Here is a 23405-nt window from a genome sequence, read left to right on the forward strand (position 1 = left end):
GCTGGGTCAGAGGTTCTAGAGAAAAAGGGAGAGAGTTGCTGAGGTGCTGCAGGAGTCCAAGAAGACTCAGCAGCAGTCAGAGGAGCTACATCTCTGATGGCTAACCAGGCCATACCAAACAGCTGTTTCCCCTAGGTCAGCTAGGTCTAACCTAAGCAAGAGTAGGAGAAGGAGCAAAATGAAAGCGTACATAGGGTTACCATATTTTGGCCCCAAAAAAGGACACATGCCCCGCCCCCTTTCACACCCTCGCTCCGCCCCCTGTCACATTTTCCCCTCCCCCCTGTCACACAAACCATCATCCCCCCTCCCCTTACCTTACTACTGCCCTGGTGGTCTAGTGACCTCTTCGGGGCAGGAAAGAGCCCCCCCTCTTTCCTGCCCGGAGCGCTGCCCTGCATGTACCCTTCCTGTTGCTGATCTCAGCGCTGATTAAAAATGGCCGCCGAGAGTTGAAATCTCGCGAGGTCACTTCAACTCTCGGTGGCCATTTTGATTGGCAAAACCCGCCCGGTTGCCCGGACATATGGTAACCCTAAGTGTACAGCAATATGCTGGCTTATTGATTCAGGAATATTAGATATCCTGAAATACGAAAATTGCCTGCAGAAACTTTGCAGTTGCACTAAGCTCTGAGAAGTAGATATGGCACCCCTCCTACACTCATAGACACCAATATTTCAAAATGATTGGGGGTGCTAAACAGTGGCGTAGCTACGTGAGGCCTGAGGGGGCCTGGGCCCTCGTAGATTTCCTCCTGGACCCCCCTCCCGACGACCCACTCGACCCGCGAACCCTCCCCTGCCGTCGCCTACCTTCGGTTTTGCTGGCGGGGGACCCAATCCCTGCCAGCCGACGTCCTCTTCGTCCTGCAGTCAAAAAAGTCTTCGTTCTGTTGCATGCTGACATCAGACTCAGAGAACAGAACAAAGCTCGTTCTGTTCTCTGAGTTTGATGTCCTGCACATACAATGTGCAGGATGTCAGCATGCAACAGAACGAAGACTTTGACTGCAGAGGACGTCGGCTGGCGGGGATTGGGGTCCCCCGCCAGCAAAACCAAAGGTAGGCGACAGCGGGGGAGGGTTCGTGGGGGGTGGGGGAGCTCGAGAGGGCGGGAGGTTGTGAAAAGTGGCGGCGGGTTGGCAATGGCAGGGGGGGGGGGTCGGCGGCACCGGGGGGGGGGGGGGGGGCTAAAATGTGCCCCCTCACCTCGGGCTCTTGACCCCCCTCCCACCGAAGTCTGGCTACGCCCCTGGTGCTAAACAATACAAATTGCTCCTCTGGACACAATGAAGGAGCTTAATCAATACTGGGTGTCCTCAGCACCCACTCGCACCCCACTTGGCTCATGCCTCATGCCTCCCCCTAAATGATCATGACAAGCTTGAACAAAAATGTTAAATAGTCAATCACCTCCTAGTAAAATGCAGTTCTAACACGGACAGTGCCAGCTCAAGGGTATACGGTGCCCTAGGCAAACCTTCAGCAGCTCAAGGCCTTATACCACCTCCCCCTCCTGTAGTTCACCATCTCCTTCCTATGTCCCCTTCCCCTTCCCCCTCCAATGTCCATTATGTCTCTGTAAAGCACTATGTACACTTTTATATTAATAATAATACCCACTTTACCACAATGTAGTCACTACTCACACAAACCCTTGAATACCGCAGTTCAGCATCTCCCTTTTCTCTTTCTAACCCCTCTCCACAGTACAGCATTTCTCATTCCCCCCCTTACTAACCCTAATTCAATAAGTCATCTTCTTTTCCCTTCTACCAAGAATCCTACCTCTTCCCCTTTTTCCCTTCCTCCTACTGGGCCTGCTGTCACCGCCACTACTACTCTCCCTATTCTGGAGCCAAAGGAGCAAGTAGATTCAATACTGGTGAAGGGCCTTGAAGCTGGGATGCCTCCTATTTTCTTCAGAGCGGGTGGAGTAGAACATGGCAGTGTTTGAGTGTGGGCTTCTACGTCAAGGCTCCAAGCGGGCACTGAATCCATTTGCATTTTCGGCTCTGAAAAAGGGAGGGTGATAGCAGCAGCAACAGAAGGAAAAGGGGGAGATGAGATACTGCACTCATGTACCGCCACCGCCCTCCAACTTCTGTCACCCTAAGTCCACCTCATGGCAGGGACAGTCCTAAATACAGGATGGTCAATGGGAATCGATAATGGCTGGAACTGTTGGATATATGGGTGAAAACAGGAAAAAGAACTAAGAGGGTCTTTTATAAAGGCGTGGTAGCATTTTTTAATGCATGCTAAATGGTAGAGATGCCCATAGGACTATATGGGCATCTCTAGCATTTAGTGCACACTAAAAATGCTAGCATGCCTTTGTAAAAGACCCCCTCAGTTTTGCATAAATTAATTAAAGCTCTTCCCCAAAGTGTTTGTTTAACAAAGGCTCACTGTACCATGTTTAGTGTTGCCACTGCAAAGTGGTTTACGGTCTAAAACATCAGTGAGAGAGGAAAACCATGATCAAATAGGAAAGCAGATTAGCTAAGGAAAAGCATAAACATATAGCTTTCTAAGGGACAAGGCAAGAGAAAACTAGAGAAAGCTAGGAGTGTTATCTGACCTAGTAAAACAACTGTGGCCTACCAGTTCGATGGAAAGACCCTAGGGAACAGGTGGGCTTTGAGACCTGCTTTGAACTTTGGGTATGAGAAATCAGATGTAGAACAGTTAACAATGAATTCCATAATGTTGGAGCCAGAAAGAAAAATGCAGACTGATGTGCTGAATCTAAATTAGCCTGTGAGGAGAAAGGAATGGATAGAAGAAATTCAGTGGAGAAGCTTAAATAGCTCACAGACAAGATAGTGAGGTGTCAGTATGGAGTGCTTTATATACTAGAGTAAGAATCTCAAATTGAAAACAAAAACAGACAGGAAGCCAATGGTATTGAAAAAGTAGAGTAGAAATATGGTCATATTTTCATGCATGGTAGAGAAATATTAATAGCTGTATTTAACAGCTTGAAGACATGTAAAGGATTCTTGTGGAAAGCTGGCAAATATCACATTGCAGTAGTTTAATTGTGATGAAACAGCAGCATGAAGGATAATTTATGATCAGCTCCATCCAACAGGCTACACAGTCATCTAAACTGCTAAAGAGCATTCAATTGAATGATATTTATTGATCAAAAATAACACTGAAGTATTTGAAGGAATCCACCAATTATATTGGTGACCCCAATAAGACTGGGGAAAGGGATATACGACAGGAGTAGATGCAATCATTTTGGATGGATTAAGTACTAATAAATTCTCTATGAGCTAATTGGAAATTTGAGTTAGTGTTCAAGTGGTGAAAAATCTGGCCAGAATGCATTAGTATGATGAAAGAGTAAAATAAGTCCCGAATAACTGTGACTAGTGGACTAAAGTAGATGTTAAAATGTAATGGTGATAAAACTGAATGTTGTGAGATCCCACACAGTAAGCCATGAACAAAGAAGGCAGATGAATGGGGGATGACCTTAAATGTGCAGTTAAGAAGAAGAGAATCAAGGCAAAACTTGACAAACTAAAAGAAGCTTGTCTGTTTAAGAGACAACTGCCAGATCGAAAGGTACTGTGCGATCTAATGAGACAGCTAAAGTTATTCTACCTGAAGTGAACACACTGTGGACTCGGAGTTCACTCAATAATATGAGGCATAAAACCACAATGTCAATAAGAAAAGTATAAAAGATTCATTCCCATCACTGTGTGGGGTGTTCTCTACTTGTCACCTGGAAGAAGGGCAAAACTGTGCTCACTCTTTTTCTACACCCATCCCCTCAAGCAAGGAAAACTTAATCTCTAGAAACTACAAGAGAGCATCACTGCAGAACCATCTCCAGAAACTCAAGAGAAATACAGCAACAGAGAGAAGCAACAGCCCCATCACACTTGCAATTTGCAGTGAGTTTACACCGATTCAAAACATCTAATAATTCAGGATTTAAACCAATAGTTATCTTGATGCATATTCTTCTCACATTAGATCCCAAGAGAAAATACATTTATGTAAATGAGTGTGTAAAGAATGCCTAACCTGTAATTTATCTTTAAATAAAACTGCTATACAAGTTATGAAAGAGAACTTAGCCCTTCCTTAACTTTAAGGTGCCCTTTTACAAAGCAAAGTTAAGCTCAATGTGGGCTTACTGCAAGCTAATCTGCAGCTACCACCGACCAATGTGGGCTCTGGTGGTAGTTCCAGGCCCAGTGTGCACCACTTCCTGTGCTAGGAAAAATCGGCTGGTATTTTGTAGTGCAGCACTAACCCAGCGGTAATCAGGCAGCACTGCGCGCTATCCAGCTACTGCCAAATTAGCACGGAAGCCCTTAACACCACCTCAATGGGCAGCAGTAAGTGCTCCCCCCACCCTTGCATGGCCATGTCTTTTTTCTGCCTTTTTACCTGCTGTGGTAAAAAGGGCCTCAGTCCTCAGCAAAAACACTCCCTGACACTAGTCCTAGGGAAGTTCAGCTGCAAAAGAGATTGTTGAGTACTCCACAAGAAGTAAGTGGAACCAACTGAATATATCTCATCTCAACTCTGGTAAGTGCCATTCTATTTGTGAGGGACCGGTGTCCTTGTGTATCCTAAGCATACAGGGGCCCTTTTACTAAAGGGTGGCCACGCAGGAACCCGGAACTACTGCCAGTCCAACATGGCCGCCAGCAGTAGTTCTGTCTTGAGCATGTGCCATTTCTGGCGCTATGGAAAATAATTCTGTAATTTCTAGTGCACCATTAACCCGAGGTAATCGGCCAGCGCCATGAACTGCCTGGTTACTACTGGGTTACTGCAGGAGCCCTTATCACCACCTCAATGGGTGGCAGTAAGTGCCCCTCCCCCCCACATGGCCACATACTAAGAATAATCTTACCACATGGCTATGTCTTTTTTTAGGTGCTTTTTACCCACTGTGGCCCTGGCGCATGGCAAAAATGCCCCCCCACCGCTAATGCAAGGCCCTTTTTACTGCAGCTTGGTAAAAGGACCCCACAAGTGAGGTGTGATTTTGTGAAGAAGTACATTTGAGATATTCCTGATCTTTTTTCCTGTTGGGTTGGAAAGTGATTTTTATCTTGTTTGGTATCTCCCAAGAAGGTGTACTTTTTGGATTTTTCACTTTAACAGTCCAGGGAAATGCCATTTTCAGTACTTATCAACCTTTTTAGTTTAATTTCATACAATACTTGAATGGAAAACAAAAATGAGAATGTTATAATGCCTTTGTATAGCTCCATGGTGTGACCACACCTCGAATACTGTGTGCAATTCTGGTCATCTCATCTTAAAAAGTATAGTGGAATTAGAAAAAGTACAGAGAAGGGCAACGAAAATGATAAAGGGGATGGGACGACTTCCATATGAGGAAAGGCTAAAGTGACTAGGGCTCTTCAGCTTGAAGAAGAGACGGTTGACGGGAGATACGATATGAAATTTAGAAACCTGTCTGTAGTGTTCCTCAGGGATCCCCCCTATCTCCCTTACTATTTAACCTATTTATGTACAACTTAGGAACTATTTCCTTGCCTAATGAAGTGTCTTTATTTTCTTATGCTGATGATATCTTTGTGCTGGCACCAGTGTATTCAGATTGCTGATTAGTTTATTCTGTAATTGATTCTTGCATCATTAAGGTAAGGTCTTGGGCTCAGGAACACTTATTAAAATCGAACGCAGATAAAACTAATATCATCTGGTTTGGTATTTGTTTGATTGATATTCCTGATTCGCTAACTTTATCGAATAGCATAATCCTGCCAATATCTTAACAATCCTGAGTGTTAGGAGTATTTCTCGATTCAACTATGACTTTTGAAATCCATGTTAACAACTTGATTAAGAAAGTATTTTTTAAAGTCAAACAATTGCAATACATCCATTCTCACTTTCATGAGAAAGATTTTGCCTTAATTGTTCATGCAATAATATTGCCTGGCTTGGATTATTGTCATTCTTTATTATTTGCTCTTCCTCAGAAGTTAATGTGCAGACTACAATTATTGGAAAACACAGCCATAAGGATGATTTTTTTGCTGCTCCAAATATACAAGAATCACTCCATTGCTGCGAGCCTTCTGTCGGCTCCCTGTGTCTGCGAGAGTAAGGCTTAAGGCTTTATGCTTTATACATAAAGCTATCTGTGGTTTAGCTCCAGATTCCTTGATTAGTCATCTTAATTCTGTTTTTTTTTCTTTTGCAAATACCGTCATTCCAGGGATCATTGTATGTTATATTTTCCTTCCCTTGCTGGTCTAAAGTACAGTAAATATTGGAAAGCATCTTTTTCTGTGTCTCTTTGGAATGCATTACTCACTGAATTTAGGTGTGATAGTTCTTTTAGGAAAATACTGATGACCTATCTTCTTTTAAAGAATTCTTAACTGAGTTATTTTATTTTATTTTCTTTAATATTCAAATTATTGTATGCAAGCTGTATTTACTTTGTAAAGCTTTTGTTACTTTGTAAACTACTTAGGACCATTTGGATTCTGTGGTATATACATTTTCTGGATTAGATTAGAGGTCTATAAAATACTGAATGGAGTGGAACGGGTAGAGTGAATTGCTTGTTTACTCTTTCCAAAAATACTAGGACTAGGGGGCAATGAAGCTACTAAGTAGTAAATTTAAAACAAATTGGAGAAAATATTTCTTTACTCAAGTCGTTGCCAGAGAATGTGGTAAAAGCAGTTAGCTTAGCAAGGTTTAAAAAAGGTTTGGATAATTTCCTAAAAGTCCATAAGCCATTATTAAGATGGATTTGGGAAAATCCACTACTTGTTTCTAAGATAAGCAGCATAAAATCTGTTTTACTGTTCTGGGTTCTTACCAGGTACTTATGACCTGGATTGGCCACTGTTGGAAACAGGATACTGGGCTTCATGGACTTTTGGTCTATCCCAGTATGGCATGCTTATCTTCAAGGGGTATATGGCTGTATTCTGCACTGTTTGACGTTTCCTAAGAGCACAGTTTGGTAGATCATTGTAAAGAATGTAACAATGATCAAATTGAGAAATAATAAAAATATGGAGTAATAAGACAAGGGATTTTCTGTCAATAGGTGATCTATGAGCTGAAATTATCCCCAAAGCCAAAAAAGGAAGATGTAATAATGAGGGGATTTGAGCAGTAAAGGAAAGCTGGGGGTTAAAAGTGACCCTTATATCTGCAGAGATCTGAAGAGGAATCAATGTACTATTGATATTGTGTGCAATGGACTGTGTAATTATGAGCTGTCAGCCGCAGAGCTGTTTAATTAACTTGGATTTTTGAAGTACTGCTTCCTCAGTATGTTTTTCCAGACTGTTTTGAGGAATATGGGATACCCCAACTGGACCCTGAAGAGAAGTCGAAGAGGAGTCCTACCAGGACCCCAGGAGAGAATTTGAGAATAGTTTATTTATTTATTTATTGCATTTGTATCCCACATTTTCCCACCTATTTGCAGGCTCAATGTGGCTTACATAGTACCGTAAGGCGTTCACCTAGTCCAGTAGAGGAACAAATACAATGTAATGTTGAGGTTGAATAAGGTAGATAAATACAGTGTAATGTGAAGGTCAGATAAGGTAGGTATGTTTCAGGCACAATAGGGTCAGAAAAAGGGGGGTTATATAATGTTCAGTACGATCTTTGGTTTTGCTGTGTTGCTGAGTTGAGGCATTTAAGTTGGGTCGATAGGGTACATCTTTTTGAACATATAGGTTTTTAGTGATTTCCTGAAGTTTAGGTGGTCGTGGGTTGTTTTCACGGCTTTTGGTAGTCCGTTCCATAGTTGTGTGCTTATGTAGGAGAAGTTGGATGCATGGGTTACTTTGTATTTGAGACCTTTGCAATTTGGGTAGTGAAGGCTCATGTGTGATCGTGATGATCCGGTTCTATTTCTGGTTGGTAGATCTATAAGGTCTAGCATGTAACCTGGGACTACGCCGTAGATGATCTTGTGGACCAGGGTGCAGATTTTGAAGGGGATACATTCTTTGATTGGGAGCCAGTGCAGTTAGTTTAACAGAGAAACTTATTCGGGTCTTAAGGACTAAGATAAAGACTTTCATTTTGACTTTGTCTATTTACCCACTTTTTTTTTCCCCTGTACATACTTCATTTCAGGAAATGCATCAAATAAAGGTGTTTTTATAGAACAGATTTGTGTGGCTTTGCACATTTTCTAACACTTTTGAGTGTTTAGTCTTGGTTGTCATTCCAGCAAATGCTTTGTGGCATTTTTCCTCTTCAACCCACCAGAACCCTTACTTTATCCTTTTTCCAAAATTATTTAAGTAACATCCTCTGGGGCTACCATCCCCCCTCCTATTTCTATATCATGTATTAAAGTGGGAATCCTGAAAGCAATTTCTCCACCTTTTGAGGAGAATGTCTCAAATATGTGATCATTTGATCATATTCCTTTAAAGAAGCAGTCTACATGTGACTACGAATGGTTTCTGATGGAAACAATTTGAAATTACTTTGTGCATCTACAAAATTTTAAACCATTTGCCCAGAGAAAACAGGGGAGGAGAAAAGGAAGAAAGACCACCGTACTTATCCCGAGAAAAACAACTGCAGCCAGAACATCAAACAGGCCAGCAGCCAGTGCTGCTGCTAAACCCTCCCATGGAGAAAGCCTTCAGACAGCTGATAATGTGGCTGTCTGTACCACCTGCACTTCAAAGGCTCTGTTCAAGTGGGTTTGGCCAGCAGCTGCAGGTAGAGAGACAGCCCCCGTCATTTCCCAAGACTAAATAAGTATTTAGTCAAAAGAAAAATTACAAACTTGACCAAAGTACTAGACCACCCCCTTTAAAAAAAAGAAAAGGTTAAATCTTGGGTTTTTTTTCCAAGTCTCTGCAATTAATGCCCCTTCACTGATTACAAGCCATGATTGCTTGCTGGCTTCTAAACCTACAAAGCCAGGAGAGGAGGCGGGGGTATCCCTCTGATGGCGTGACTGGGAGTTTGCAGGTCTTTCAGGAACATCTACAGTTTAATTTTTATTTCTGTTGTAATTATTTTGAAGAGCCACTGGACTAGGTTCCTCCAACTAGTATGAAGAGTTTTCTGCTCCCAGACAACTGACACCATTAGTAGTAAAGATGGAAGGGCATAGCCTGGACACCTGAAGAGTCTCTGCAGCAACATACATGCTTGGTCAAAAAGAGATACTAATACCTGAGTAATGTCCAAGGTTTAACAGAGTTTTTGTTTTCCGTCCATTTAGGAAAACATGACTGATCCTTCTTAAAAACTTTTCCCTCTTTGAAACCTCCAAACTATATTTATGTATGTAGTGTGTGTCTTCAAAGTGCTACATGTTTAAAACACAAAAGTTAATCATAAGATCAATCTGATGCAAGTTTTCTCATTCTTCTGTGTTTAGTGACCTGTCACAGCACCTATGGGGTCACCTTTAGTTGATTAATGTCTATGGGAAGCATCTTCTGTGGAAAAAGAAGCACCATCAGTGTCACCTTCAGACAGAATCAGATGGCGGCAACCATCTTTCAGGGATAATTCACAAGTAAATGCCGGCAGATAAAGACAAATTGGCCCATCTAGTCTGCATGGTTGAGTCTCTCCCTAGTTTTCTGCCCTTCTGGGTTGAATAATATACAAACTCCCATATGCAAACCAACACCAGCTCCCCACTCCCTCCAATGTTTTTGTTTCTTTTTTACCTGACGGCTTGATCCCCACCATCACTGCCCTTTCCATCTGTCCCAAGCATGTCTACAATTTGCACAATGGTAGTCTTCACTACTTCCACTGTTAGGCCATTTCAGACATTTTCCATTTTCCTATTTGATTCTTATGAAGTCAATACTTAACCCAATATCTAAGTCCCCTTTCCATTTTTAGTGCTGTTATGTAATAATCCACACAGCCACTAATGAAGTGGACTTCTGCAGAAAAAAAGGAGAGATAATGTACTGCTACCTTCATGCTACACAGCCTATATGTAAACCAAGAAAGTACACTACGAAAAACATCAGAACAGCATTGATCTAGAGATATCAGTCTCAACTGATCACTCTGTGAACTGTATGGTGAGATGAATACTCTCATGTACTAAGAAAGGCAGTTGGAGCTCAAGAAAAAATAGCAGAAATATATAGAAATATTTCCGGTGGTGATTTAGGGCTTGGTCGTAAGAAAAAAGGACCAGGTAAAGTCGTCCAAGTGTTTGTCAGGGACGCCCTTCTTTTTTCCATTATCAGTCAAGGACACCCATGTGTTAGGCACGCCCCAGTCCCGCCTTCACTACGCCTCCGACACGCCCCCGTGAACTTTGGTTGTCCCTGCGACGGAAAGCAGTTAAGGACGCCCAAAATCGGCTTTCGATTATGCCGATTTGGGCGACCCTGTGAGAAGCACGCCCATCTTGCGATTTGTGTCGAAAGATGGGCGCCCTTCTCTTTTGAAAATAAGCCTGATGGTCTATCTGCTGTAATTTTCTATGCTGCTCGCTGAGATGTTCAGAGGCATTATTCAGACAGCGTCTCTGAGTATCTTTATAGACCATCTCTACACTATAAGGGTCAATTCTATAAAGTGCACCAAAATGTAGGTGCCAAATTGCAGCAAATTCTATAACAAACACTATTAAATTCAGCAATCTTTCTCAGGGTATTTTATTTATAAAAGGGGAATTTCTTGATACAACAATAGTGAAACATGGCCAATATCAGAAAGTGATCCCCTAGCCGATTCATTAGAAGATCTTAAAGATGAGTACTTATTAATTTGTTTTTATTTGAATTAAGAAATATGAAGAATTTAAGTTGCTAAATGAGTGATTAAAAACAACTGATTGGACCAGTGACGATTAGAGTTTGCAAGACTGAATGGCAGAGAAGTGTAAAGCCGAGAAGCAACACTGCTGATGTTCGATAAATTATTATATCAGGGTTTTGTTTGCATGTTTTGTGAAAATTATATAACGACATGTGGGCACCCGGATTCTGTTATAGAATACCAGTGTAAGTCAGCATTTATACATTAACATTTCAGTGCGCCCACTTATGCCACGCCAATAACAGGCAGAAATGCACATGCCTAAATGCAACACTTTTGCGCGTAAATTACTGTATTCTATAACCTACACATGTAAATGTTTGCCTTGCTTATACCCCCCACCCCCGTGCATCTCCCTCTGCATGCCTACTTGCATTTACACACTAACCCTCAAATACTACATATGGTGCCCAGATTTGCAAATTAATTGCTCAACAAGCTCAATGACAACAACCAATTACTGATGTTAATTGGCATTCATTAATATTTGCATGCGCATCTGGCTGCATGCAAGTCTATATGGCAGCGTGTCTAACTCCCATACCCCTGGATTCTATATAGTGCGCCTAGAGTTATACGCTGTTATGTGCATAAATCTAGGTGTATTCTATAACTACATGCGTAGATTGTTTTAATAAGCCATTAAGCGTTAACAGCTCTTAACAATAATGAACATTAATTGGCAAAAATTAGAATTTACGGTAATGTAATGTACTGCGTCTAAATTCTAATGCGCGCAGATAAAAAAGGGCGTGGTTAGGGGGCGTGGAAATGGGCATTTCATGGGCGTTCCAAAATCTACAAGCGTTGTTATAAAATATGGGCCGGTGTGCATAAATCTACGCACAAGGATTTATGCCAGCTTTTTGTTGGCGTAAATGGACGCGTAGATTTAGTCACATAAACTAAGCCTAAGCGTATTCTAAATACTGTGCGTAGATTTATGCACAGTATTTAGAATACCGTTCGGCATGATTGCCTACCGAATGTTAATTTTAGGTGCCATGTATAGAATCAGGCCCACAGTGTTTCTCGAAAGGGGACATGGGCATGCAAGGAGAACAGGTGTGTAAAGCATTCCAAAAATTTGCACTTGTACTTATAGAATACTGGATCAGTGTGCCTAACTTGGGTGCCAGCATTTACACCAGGTTTCAGGTTGGCTTCATTTGCATACCTTTTATTATTTATTTCTTGGTGGAAATTGTTGCAATAAGCTTTTTTTTATATTTCATTATATCGCCTCCTCTTGTTTTTGGAACCCACTGGTCCACCCCTACTCTTTCCCCTGTTTTGGTTTTGCTATTCTATAAGGTAGCACATAAGTACTATGGTGCATAAGTACGATGGATGAGGTGAAAAAGTCCACCGAAGTGGATGAACGCCAAAATCCCACGTGCAGTCAACAGCAAAAAGGAAGTGGGCCAACGACTCAAGAGACCAGGACAACGGGCTAATATTCATAGTGGTTAATTGTAGACTCAACTCATATCTGTGTTTCGACCACAGGCCTGCCTCAGGAGTCTTTGTTAGCTGTGTGAATAAGTAAAACTCCGGAAGGTAGTTTTTGTAATGCACTGATGGTCTTGAAAAAGACCTTTGGTGAGAGTCAGCTGGAAAGCTGAAAAAGTATTTACTACTTGGAGACCTATTGAAATGAGTCTACAATAAACCACTGTTGTCCTGGTCTCTTGAGTTATTGGCCCACTTCTCACTTCCTTTTTACATAAGTATGATGGGGCATACACATGGGTGGGGCATGGGTGAACTATGGGCATGGTGCCACCTTATGCATGTAACACGTGGCGGGGCATAATCGAATGCGAACGCCCATCTCCATGGGCGTCTATGTCCGAGAACGGGTACGTGAAGGGGCAGGACAGACCACATTTTCTAAAAAAATGGGCGCCCATCCTTTTTTTCGATAATACGGTTTGCGCCGGGCAAATGCATCGGATTTGTGCGGATTTAAGCTGGGCGGTTTCGTTTTTCAACGATAATGGAAACCAAAGGCGCCCAGTTCAAAAATGAACAAATCCAAGGCATTGGGTCATGGGAGGGGCCAGGATTTGTAGTGCACTGGTCCCCCTCACATGCCAGGACACCAACCGGGCACCCTAGGGGGCACTTGTAACAATTTAAAATAAAAAGTAAAATACCTCCCAAGTCCATAGCTCCCTTCCTTTGGGTGCTGAGCCCCTCAAATCCCCCCACAACCCACTGCCCATAAATCTACACCATTACCATAGCCCTTATGGCTGAAGGGGGGCACCTAGATGTGGGTACAGTGGGTTTTGGGGGCGGTTTGGAGGGCTCCAATTTACCAGTACAAGTGTAACAGGTAGGGGGGGGGATGGGCCTCGGTTCACCTGGGTGAAGTCCACTGCACCCACTAACAACTGCTCCAGGGACATGCATACTGCTGTGATGGAGCTGGGTATGACATTTGAGGCTGGCATACAGGCTGGCAACAAAAGTTTTTAAAGTTCTTTTTTTTTGGTGGGAGGGGGTTAGTGACCACTGGGGGAGTCAGGGGAGGTCATCCCCGATTCCCTCCGGTGGTCATCTGGGCAGTTGGGGCACTTTTTGGGGCTTGTTCGTGAGAAAAAAGGGTCCAGAAAAAGTGACCCAACTTCTCCCTAAAAATGCTTTTCTTTTTTCCATTATCAGCCAAGGAAGTCCATCTCTGCTCATCCGATAAACACACCCCAGTCCCGCCTTCACCACGCCTCTGACAGGCCCCGTCAACTTTGTTCGTTCCCGCGACAGATTGCAGTTGGAGGCGCCCAAAATCGGCTTTCGATTATACCGATTTGGGCGCCCACTGGAGAAAGGCGCCCATCTCCCGATTTGGGTCCAAATGTGGGTGCCCATCACTTTCAAAAATAAGGCTGATAGAATACTATAAGTTACACACACTGCATAGTGCATTTAGGCACATCAACCTATGCCAGCCATAGACCTGGTGTAAGTGGTTGCACTTAAATAGATATGTCGATGCCAATTTGGGCTAGTATTATATAACAGAATCTTGCCACCAAGATGCCATTTTAGAATAGGCGCTCAGCACATGATACTGAGGCGCCTAACTTGAGGCACAAGTTATTGAATTGCCCTGATAGTATTTATTGGTTTTCTTCTTGTTTTTCTTCAAAAAGGTTTTATTAAATTCAACATCTTTCTGCAATTTTTAATATGTTATTGCTACTTAAGGAATCCCATGGTTATCATATGGTCTGTAGCCCCGCCCAGCGCATCCCAGGATGCACTGGGCGGAGTTGGGCGCTGCCATTTTGCGGCAGCGTCACCCATGGAAGAGGAGGGAGGCAGGCTACCTCCCTCCTCCAACCAAGGTAGAGGGGCCAGGAGGGGGGGGTCTCTTTTACTACTATTGCTGGACCACCAGGGAATTCGGTAGCCAACGCTGGAGGGGGGGGGGAGTCGGAACTCCAGCCCCCCCCCCCCCCCCCGTCGCTCGCTGGGTGGGAGGGTGGGAGAGGGTTTGGCCGGTGGCCAATGGACATTTTCTGGGGGTTTGGGGGGCTGGAGACCCACTTGATCTCCAGCCCTCCCTGAACCTGGGGGGGGGGGGTGGGATCGTCGGGGGGGTACTGGAGGTCCACCGGACCTCCAGCCCCCTGTTGGCATTTGCCTTGGGGGGGAACGGGGGCCTGCCACCAAGCAACTGCATGCTGGACAGGGCTCACCATTCCTCCCCAATGATCGGCAAACCCTAACGCCAGCTCGGAGCTGGCGTAGGGTTGGCGCGCTGGCCGCTGATCATTGGGGAGGAATACCTAATGCTCTGTTTAGCATGCATTTGCATGCTACTTGCGCTACGCGTCCTCGAGTGCGTTGTTTCATGTGCTCGAGGGCTCTGATCATGCGAGGCTAGCAAACGCCGGCGCTAGTATGGTGCTAACAGCCTCTAGCGCTGGCATTTGCTTTTGATCATGAGGGTATCAGTATGACCAGAGGTGCCTTAAATTTTGATTCTGCACACAATGTTATATATGTCATTTAAGATTAGTAGTGACAGTTTTACTGAAGTAGTTCTTTTCATTTTTTGGTACTTAACTTCTCTCCTCTAACTTATTATTTTTGTACGTATCACAATTTTATGTATGCATAATTACCTTTTCTAACCCAGGATGGCAGTTCTTGTATTCCATGTGCTTCAATGGGATCTATTACCATGATCCTTCAATCATAACTACCTGGGGGTTTTCCCCCTTAATTTCTATATTTCCATATCATACACCACAGAACTGACAGTCCTTCAGTCATAGGCCTTGCACCCCAGCTGCTTTCAGAACTTAGTAATCATGGGCTCTGTATCCAGCCAATAGGTGTAACCATTGACAACTACCTTTGCAACATCCCTAGTCAACTCTGGGACAGCAAAACCTAATTCAAGGATTGAACTGGGGGATCTTTTCAGTTGGCAGTGCAGAGAACGTCTGCTGAGCTGGCTCATAGTAAATGACGGTAGATAAAGACCTGAACGGTCCCATCCAGTCTGCCCAACAAGATAAACTCATTTTACATGGCATGTGTTACTTTATATGTATACCCGCGTTTGATCTGTCCTTGCCTTTCTCAGGGCACAGACCATATAAGTCTGCCCAGCACTGTTCTTGTACTAAGTTCTGAAGCTAACGTCGAAGCCCCTTAAAATTTATACTCCAGCCCATCCCTATCTATTCAGTCACGATCAGGGCGTAGGCCGTAGAAGTCTGCCCAGCACCGGTTTTGTTTCCCTATTACCGGCGTCACCACCTAATCCCCGCTAAGATTCCACAGATCCATTCCTTCAAAACAGGATTCCTTTATGTTTATCCCACGTACTTTTGAATTCCATTACCATTTTCATCTCCAGTCTCTACCACCTCCCGTGGTCACTGCTCTCTCTAAGCTGAGTAAGAATCCTCCAACCGCATTGCTGCCAGTGGGGGGGTACTGCTTCAAAACCGTGTTTTCAATGGGTAGGGACAGGCAGGTTCCCTGGAGTCCTGCAAAGCTTGACTATGTCTCTGTATTGAAAACATGATAGTGAAACAGCACCCACCACTGGCAGGAATGTACATGGAGGACTACCGCTCAGCTTATAGGGAACAGTGCTCGTGGTATATTTTGTTAATTACAACAAAGTTTTTTTCATAGTGCTTAACTGGCCTTCACTGGAAACTTGTTCATTAATGAAACAGAGCCCTCTACAGCATACTGTAAAAGTCCATCTATTTTCTGTTTTTGATGCTTTTCACACTTCTCTTTACTCCACTTGCTGTTGACAGATTAATGACATTCCTACCCTTATATCCTGCAGCATTAGTTTTCCAGTCAGTGGCACTCAGATGTCTTGCACGAGAGGTCCTGACAATGATGTGCTGTATGTCTCGCCAGGTCAAGAATGGACTGTGAAAGAGAAAAAGGACAAATCATTCTATAGTGCCCACTAAAGAAAAGGACCTCTGAACCCTGTCCCTGCTAATAGGAAACAAATGGAGGCCTCACCATACTCCAACCATTCAGTTTTTATCCCACAGCTTCCAAAACGTCTCCTGGGAACCCCACATTTGCTCAATGTCCAATCAACACAGATTTATCTCATGCCTGTTTATCATAGATATCCTGAAACCCTGACTGGCTGTGGGGTTCCTAGGAGAGGATTCGGAATCCCTGTTCTAGCCCCTCAGATATTAAAAGACCACGCATAACTTTCCTAGAGGATTCTGAAACAAGCACTTACACCTAATGGCTTCTCTCTGAACTGTTGCAGGCTCCTGTGCTCAGCATCTGATTACTAATTACATAGTTATGATACTTTGTGCAAGGAGGTTGTGCTGCAAAGCCAAACATCTGTGATTCCCTCTAACTTGTGCTTCTTACCTCTGACAGAGGGCAATGACCATAGACTGGCCATAAGGATTTTAAAGTTGTTTCTTATAAATTTTGTTCTTATAAGGATTATATTTGAACACATTTAGGGCCCTGTTTATTAAGCTGTGCTGTAGGCGCACTAACGATAGAGACACCCTATATATTCTATGGATGTCTCTAGCATGCGCTAATTTTTAAGGAGTGCTAAAAGTTTCTGTGCCTACAGCATGGCTTAGTAAACAGAGCCCTAAGTAATATTTTGAGTTTTATTAATGCTTATTCACTTTTCAGGGAGATAAGGCAGCCAAGCAGCTAGATCTAAGGTTTCCTTGAAAGAACCAAGTTGCGAAACATGGTATGTGTCGGGACCCAAAAAGCTAAGTGCCTTTGAATTTATTGGCTATACACACTTGGTGTAAAATTGTGTGCAATGGTTTTAAAAAATTATGGACAGTAGTTGGACCGGATTTGGTCTGCATGTGTCCTTGAAACTGTTATGAGCATACTTACAAAAATTAAAAATTTATCTGAGGAAGTTTGGGTTAATGGTGGATATATACATAAGTATCTCTGTGGATAAAATTTTGAATAGTTTGATATAATTTCCCAGATGTTGTTAAGTACCAGTACCTCTCATCAAGCTTTCTTCCTTTCACTGAACAGAAGTTTCCTTTGATCTTCAGCTGTGCTCTACACTGATGCTATGGTAAACTGCTAAAACACTATTTTCACATGCTAGTCTATGAAACTGTAGCAGAAACTTTAACGCCTATGTTTAATAAGGGGCACCCATTGAAATATATAGGCGCGTTAGCGTTTAACGCACCTTAATTTTACAGGCGTGTTAGAAACGCTAACACACCTTAGTAAACATACCCCTAAATGCTAAAATTATGCCCTAAAACTGCCTTTTTAAATAAGAAGAGTATGTTAATATAAAGACACTGAGATTACCTATTTAATTCTAAGTCTGCTTTTTCCCACGTTTAAAAGCCATTTCCCAGCAGGTAATAATTCTCACCAATGAAGTTCTCTTTTCTCTCTTGAATTCCTTTCACAGCTCCTCTTCTGCACACGCAACAGACTAAGGGCCCTGTTTACTAAGGTGCATTAGTGTTTTTAACGTGCCTACAATTAGCGCGCGCATTAACCGTGTAGGCACCTAAAGGGATATTGTAGGCATTAACGCGTGTACACAGCATTATAGGCACGTTAGCTTAGTAAACAGGGCCCTTATGCCCCTATTGTACAAAAAATGTGCCTATCTTCTCTGATACACAAATGTAAAGGGGATGCTGATGTGGGAGGGGTATGGGCATGTCAGGGGCATTGACTATTCTTGTGCGCACTTTATAGAATATTTGCATTTACACACCCGATTGCCTCATTTAGGGGCCACCACTTATGTAACCTATAGACATGGCTTAAGCGGTCATGCCTAAAGTTTGGCCATAACTGTGGGCATGTGCTGTAACATGATTTGGTGCACAACTCAGCTGTTATAGAATATTAGGTTAGCGCCCAGTTCTTTGGTACCTAATTTTTAGCAACCAATATAGAATTTACCCCAATGTGTTGAATACTTATGCTATTAAGGGCCCCTTTTACCAAGCTGCGGCAAAGGGGGTTGGTGCTGGCGTCAGCGTGTGATTGACATGCATGTCAAGGCCCCCTTTTACCACAGCAGATAAAAAGGGAAGTCTCGCTTTCCTACAGGAAATGGCCAGGCGGCAAGTAAAGCACCTATTGAGGTGGCAGTAAGGGCTCTCACGTTAACCCGGTGGTAACCAGGCAGCGTGCAGCACTGCCCAATTACTGCCAGGTCCACTCTGGCGCTACAAAAATAAATAAATTTTTGTAGCGCAAGAAATGACGGTGCGCTAGAGGTGGGAAATACTGCTGGGCTGCTGCGGTAGCTCGGCGTTACTTCCTGTATAGCGAGCAGTAAGCCCGCATTGGGCTTACTGCCGCTTAGTAAAAGGGGCCCTAAGTTAGATTTTTATTTTGTCTCTTGTATGCCTCTCCTTCACTTAACCAGACAGGCACCATATCCGGTCAATTACTGAAGTTAACCAAATAAATTATTTTATTTTTTATTATTTTATTTTAGTTACTGCATTTGTATCCCACATTCCCCCACCTATTTGCAGGCTCAATGTGGCTTACATAGATTTGTTAACATTGTCATTTCAGGATATCAGATACAGTTCGTAATGTGTAGCGATTAAGGAAGGGAAGAAAGAAGAAGGGAGTGATTAGGGTAGTTATCTGAACAATAACCTCTGTTAGTATAAGCTGATCATCCTTGGATTACTATAAGGCTTATTTTCAAAGCACTTAGCCTCCCAAAGTTCCATAGAAACATATGGAACTTAGCCTCCCAAAGTGCTTTGAAAATATGCCTCTATATATACTACCATTAGCAGTCCAACAATCATGGACTTTAAACAAAATATAAATTCTATAGCAAAGACACGTTAAACACATGGCATGCATGCCAGCAATGCACATCTTGTTGCCAGCAACAACTACATCTGCACTCTAAGTGTACTTTGAAATATTCTGAAGAATCTGGTTTGGGGGGGGGGGGGGGGGGGGGAACCTATTCTCCAAATCCAAACCTAATTTATGAATTATTTGAAGAATGGAAGAAGATAAAACTGAAGACAGAACCTCTCTCTCCCTCTTTATACTGATTTATCAAACATATAGCTAGAATTACTAACATGTGTACTAATATGGCTAAAGCATGTTATTTTCCCACAGGTCTCATTTTATGCAATAGAACAGAGTTAGATATAACGCATGTGTATGGTGTTAGCATATGCTTGCATGGTACTGCATGTTAGTAATTCTAGCTGTTACTATTCATCCCACAACCAAAGTTCTAAAGCAGGGTGGCAGGCATTGATTACCTGTCATTATCTGTAGTACCTGGAGGGTGGCCAATGTAACGCTGATTTTTAAAAAGGGTTCTGGGGTGATTTGGGAAATTACAGACTGGTAAGCCTGACTTCAGTGCTGGGCAAAATAGTGGGAACTATTACAAAGAATAAAATTAATGAACACAGACAAACATGGTTTAATGGGACGGAGTCAGCATGGGCTCAGCCAAGGGAAGTCTTGCCTCACCAATTTGCTTCATTTCTTTGAAGGCATAAATAAACATGTGGATAAAGGTGAGTTGGTTGATATAGTGTGGATTATCAGAAAGCTTTTGACACAGTTCCTCATGAGAGACTCCTGAGAAAATTAAAAAGTCATGGGATAGGAGACAACGTCCTTCTGTGGATTAGGAATTGGTTACTGGCCAGAAACAGAGAGTAGGGTTAAATGGCTAATTTTTCTCAATGGAGGAGGGTGAAAAATGAGTGCCACAGGGATTTGTACTGGGACCGGTGCTATTTAAAATAGTTTATAAATGATCTGGAAAACGGAACAAGTGAGGTGATTAAATTTGCAGATGACACAAAACTATTCAAAAGTTGTCAAAATATATATGGATTGTGAAACACTGCAGGAAGTCCTTAGGAAAGTGGAAGATTGGGCATCCAAATGGCAGGTGAAATTTAATGTAGACAAATGCAAAGTGATGCACATTGGGAAGAATAATCTGAACCATAGTTATCTCATGCTAAGGTCCACCTTAGGAGTTAGCACTCAAGAAAAAGATCTAGGTGTCATTGTAGACAATACGCTGAAATCTTCTGCCCAGTGTGTGGTGGCAGCCAATATGGCAAACAGGATGCTAGGAATTATTAGGAAAGGGATGCAAAATAAACCAAGAATATTATAATGCCTCTGTATCGCTCCATGCATTAAATTTTGGTCACTGTATCTCAAAAAAGATATAGCAGAATTAGAAAAGGTTCAAAGAAGAGCAACCCAAATGATAAAGGGGATGGAACTCCACCCACATGAGGAAAGGTAAAAGAGGTGATGGCTCTTCCGCTTAGAAAAGAGATGGCTGAGGAGGGATATGATTGAGGCCTATAAAATCCTGAGTGGTGTAGAATGGGTAGAGATGAATCGATTTTTCACTCTTTCAGAAAGTACAAAGACCAGGGGGCACTTGATGGAAATACATAGAAATACTTTTAAAACAAATAGGAGGAAATATCTTTTCACTCAAAGAATAGTTAAGATCTGGAACTCACTGCCAGAGGATGTGGTAACAGTGGTTAGTGAATCTGGATTAAAAAAAAAGATTTTGACAAGTTCCTGGGGGAAAGGACCACAGTCTGTTATTGAGATGGATATGGGGGAAGCCACTGCGCCTGCCTTGGTCTTGGAGCATGGGATGTTGCTACTAATTCGGTTTCTGCCAGATACTTGTGACCTGGATTGACCACTGTTGGAAGCAGGATACTGGGCTAGATGGACCTTTGGTCTGACCAAGTATGGCTATTCTTATGTCCTTAAGTTGAAATCCCTGACGCAGCATGTTACAAAGCAAGAAACACTTGTTGGGTGCTAATGAACTACTGATTTTTGTTACAACAAGAGATTGGGTTAAGGTACGGAAGACTGGTCTTGTGAAAAATGATTGCAATCTCTTTAGTTTCCAAAGCATATGGAAGGAATTAGAGACTACATTCAAGACTTGACTTTCTAAGGATAAAAACTGATCAATTGTAGCCCCTAAGATTTTAATTGAGGATAGGTTATATTATCGATTGTAAAATATTTGAGAATAGTTGGATAATAAGGATTTGTTATTAATAAACTGTTATTTGGAAATAAAGGGGTGTGAAACATTTTGGCCCCCACATTTTGTTTTCTGAAATTCTAGCTGAAATTCTTGGTTGTCTGGTGGTGGCAACTTGCTTAACTCCCGAGTCAGTTTTTGACAAGCTTTCTTTGTTTTGAGATTTAAATTACCATGATTCTGAATGGGATATGATAGAGCAGTAAATTTTCTAGATGCCATAAATGAGCAGTTGGTCCTTGAACTACTACTTCAAGGAGCAGCTGGTCCTAGAAACAATGAGGGGAGAGGAACTAATCTAGTTTATAGTTTATTACTTCTATTCCACCTTTGTTCAAGGCGGAGTACAAAACACAAACCTAATTGGGAATGAAGGCAATTTCACAATGCCATTTACAAGGACAAAAGGGCTATTTGAAAATTGCTCATTCTTCCTGCAGGTAAATATATGCTTTTTGGGTGGCTGTCAGGATCTGTTCTGCGTTGTCCTATTCAGAAGTTGGAGAACAAAGCCGGAGATGGGCAGACTTCTACAGTTTGTGCCCTGAAAATAGCAAGGACAAATCAAGATCAAGTATACATTGAGGGGCATAATTGAACAAAAACGTCTATCTCCATGGGCGTTTATCTCCGAGAACGGGGTCCGTGAAGGGGCGGACCAAACCGTATTTTCGAAAAAAATAGACATCCATGTTTTATTCGACAATTTGTGAGCTGGGCGTTTTTGTTTTTCAGTGATAATAGAAAATGAAAGAGCCAGCTCAAAAACGAATAAATCCAAGGCATTTGTTTGTGGGAGGGGCCAGGATTCGTAGTGCACATGCCAGGACACCAACCGGGCACCCTAGGGGGCACTTTTACAAAAAAAAAAAAAAAAAAAGGTAAAAGAGCTCCCAGGTGCATAGCACCCTTCCCTTGGGTGTTGAGCTCCCCAAATCCCCTTCAAAATCCACCGCCCACAAGTCTACACAATTACTATAGCCCTAAGGGGTGAAGGGGGGCACCTACATGTGGGTACAGTGGGTTTGGGGGGCAGTGTGGAGGGCTCCCATTTACCAGCACAAGTGTAACAGGTGGGGGGGGGGGGTGGGCCTGGGTCTACCTGCCTGACGTCCACTGCACCCCCTAATAACTGCTCCAGTGACCTGCATACTGTTGCCAGGGAGGTGGGTATGACATTTGAGGGTGAACATAAAAAGTTGTGAAACGGCATATTTTTGTGGTGGGAGGGGGTTTGTGACCACTGGGGGAGTCAGGGGAGGTCATCCCCGACTCCCTCCTGTGGTCATCTGGTCATTTAAGGCACTTTTTGGGGCCCTATTCATGGAAAAACAGGGTCCAGGAAAAGTGCCCTAAATTCTCGCTAAAAACGCATATTTTTTTTCCATTATCGGCGAAAGGCGCCTATCTCTGATCGGCCGATAACCACGCCCCAGTTCCGCCTTCACCATGCCTTTGACATGCCCCCATCAACTTTGTACGCATCCACGACGGAGTGCAGTTGAAAAAGTCCCAGTTCGGCTTTCGATTATACCGCTTTATTCGTTTTTGTGAGATAAACGTCTATCTCCTGATTTGGGTCGCAATATAGGCGTTTTTCTTTTTCAATTATAAGCTGGATAGTATCACACTTATGCTATGAGTTTATCTGGTTGGGCAGACTGGATGGACCATACAGGTCTTTATCTGCCGTCATCTACTATGTTACTATGAAAATAATTAAAAAACATAACAATCAACACAAAAAAACAAAGAAGGTTCAATGTAACTTCAAAAATCATTCCAGTACAGAAGGCACTCCCAGACTTGCATTAATTCCAAGACACTGCATAAGCCAAATGAAACAAATAACTTTTCAAGTTTCTTAAAGAAGGCAATATATTGTTGCTGTTTGAGCAACAAAGGCTAGTGGATCCATTCATATGGGTCAGCCACAAAAAAGGCACTTTTCTTTGTCTCCACATGCCTCATCTGCCGCAGATCAGGAACAAGTCTATAGG

At 42.8% G+C, this 23405-nt stretch overlaps 1 protein-coding gene across 2 annotated transcripts in view; it reads right to left on the minus strand.

Moving 5' to 3' along the window:
* The window catches only part of PCSK5 (proprotein convertase subtilisin/kexin type 5), a 739798-nt gene that overhangs the window by 285632 nt on the left and 430761 nt on the right, over positions 1–23405 (minus strand). For both annotated transcript variants that reach the window (XM_030193725.1, XM_030193726.1), the window contains exon 10: positions 16129–16232. In XM_030193725.1, the coding sequence (XP_030049585.1) occupies positions 16129–16232 (104 nt within the window). The remainder of the gene's footprint in view (positions 1–16128; positions 16233–23405) is intronic.

This window comes from Microcaecilia unicolor, chromosome 2, assembly GCF_901765095.1.
Source record: "Microcaecilia unicolor chromosome 2, aMicUni1.1, whole genome shotgun sequence".
In the NCBI taxonomy this organism is placed as follows: domain Eukaryota; kingdom Metazoa; phylum Chordata; class Amphibia; order Gymnophiona; family Siphonopidae; genus Microcaecilia; species Microcaecilia unicolor.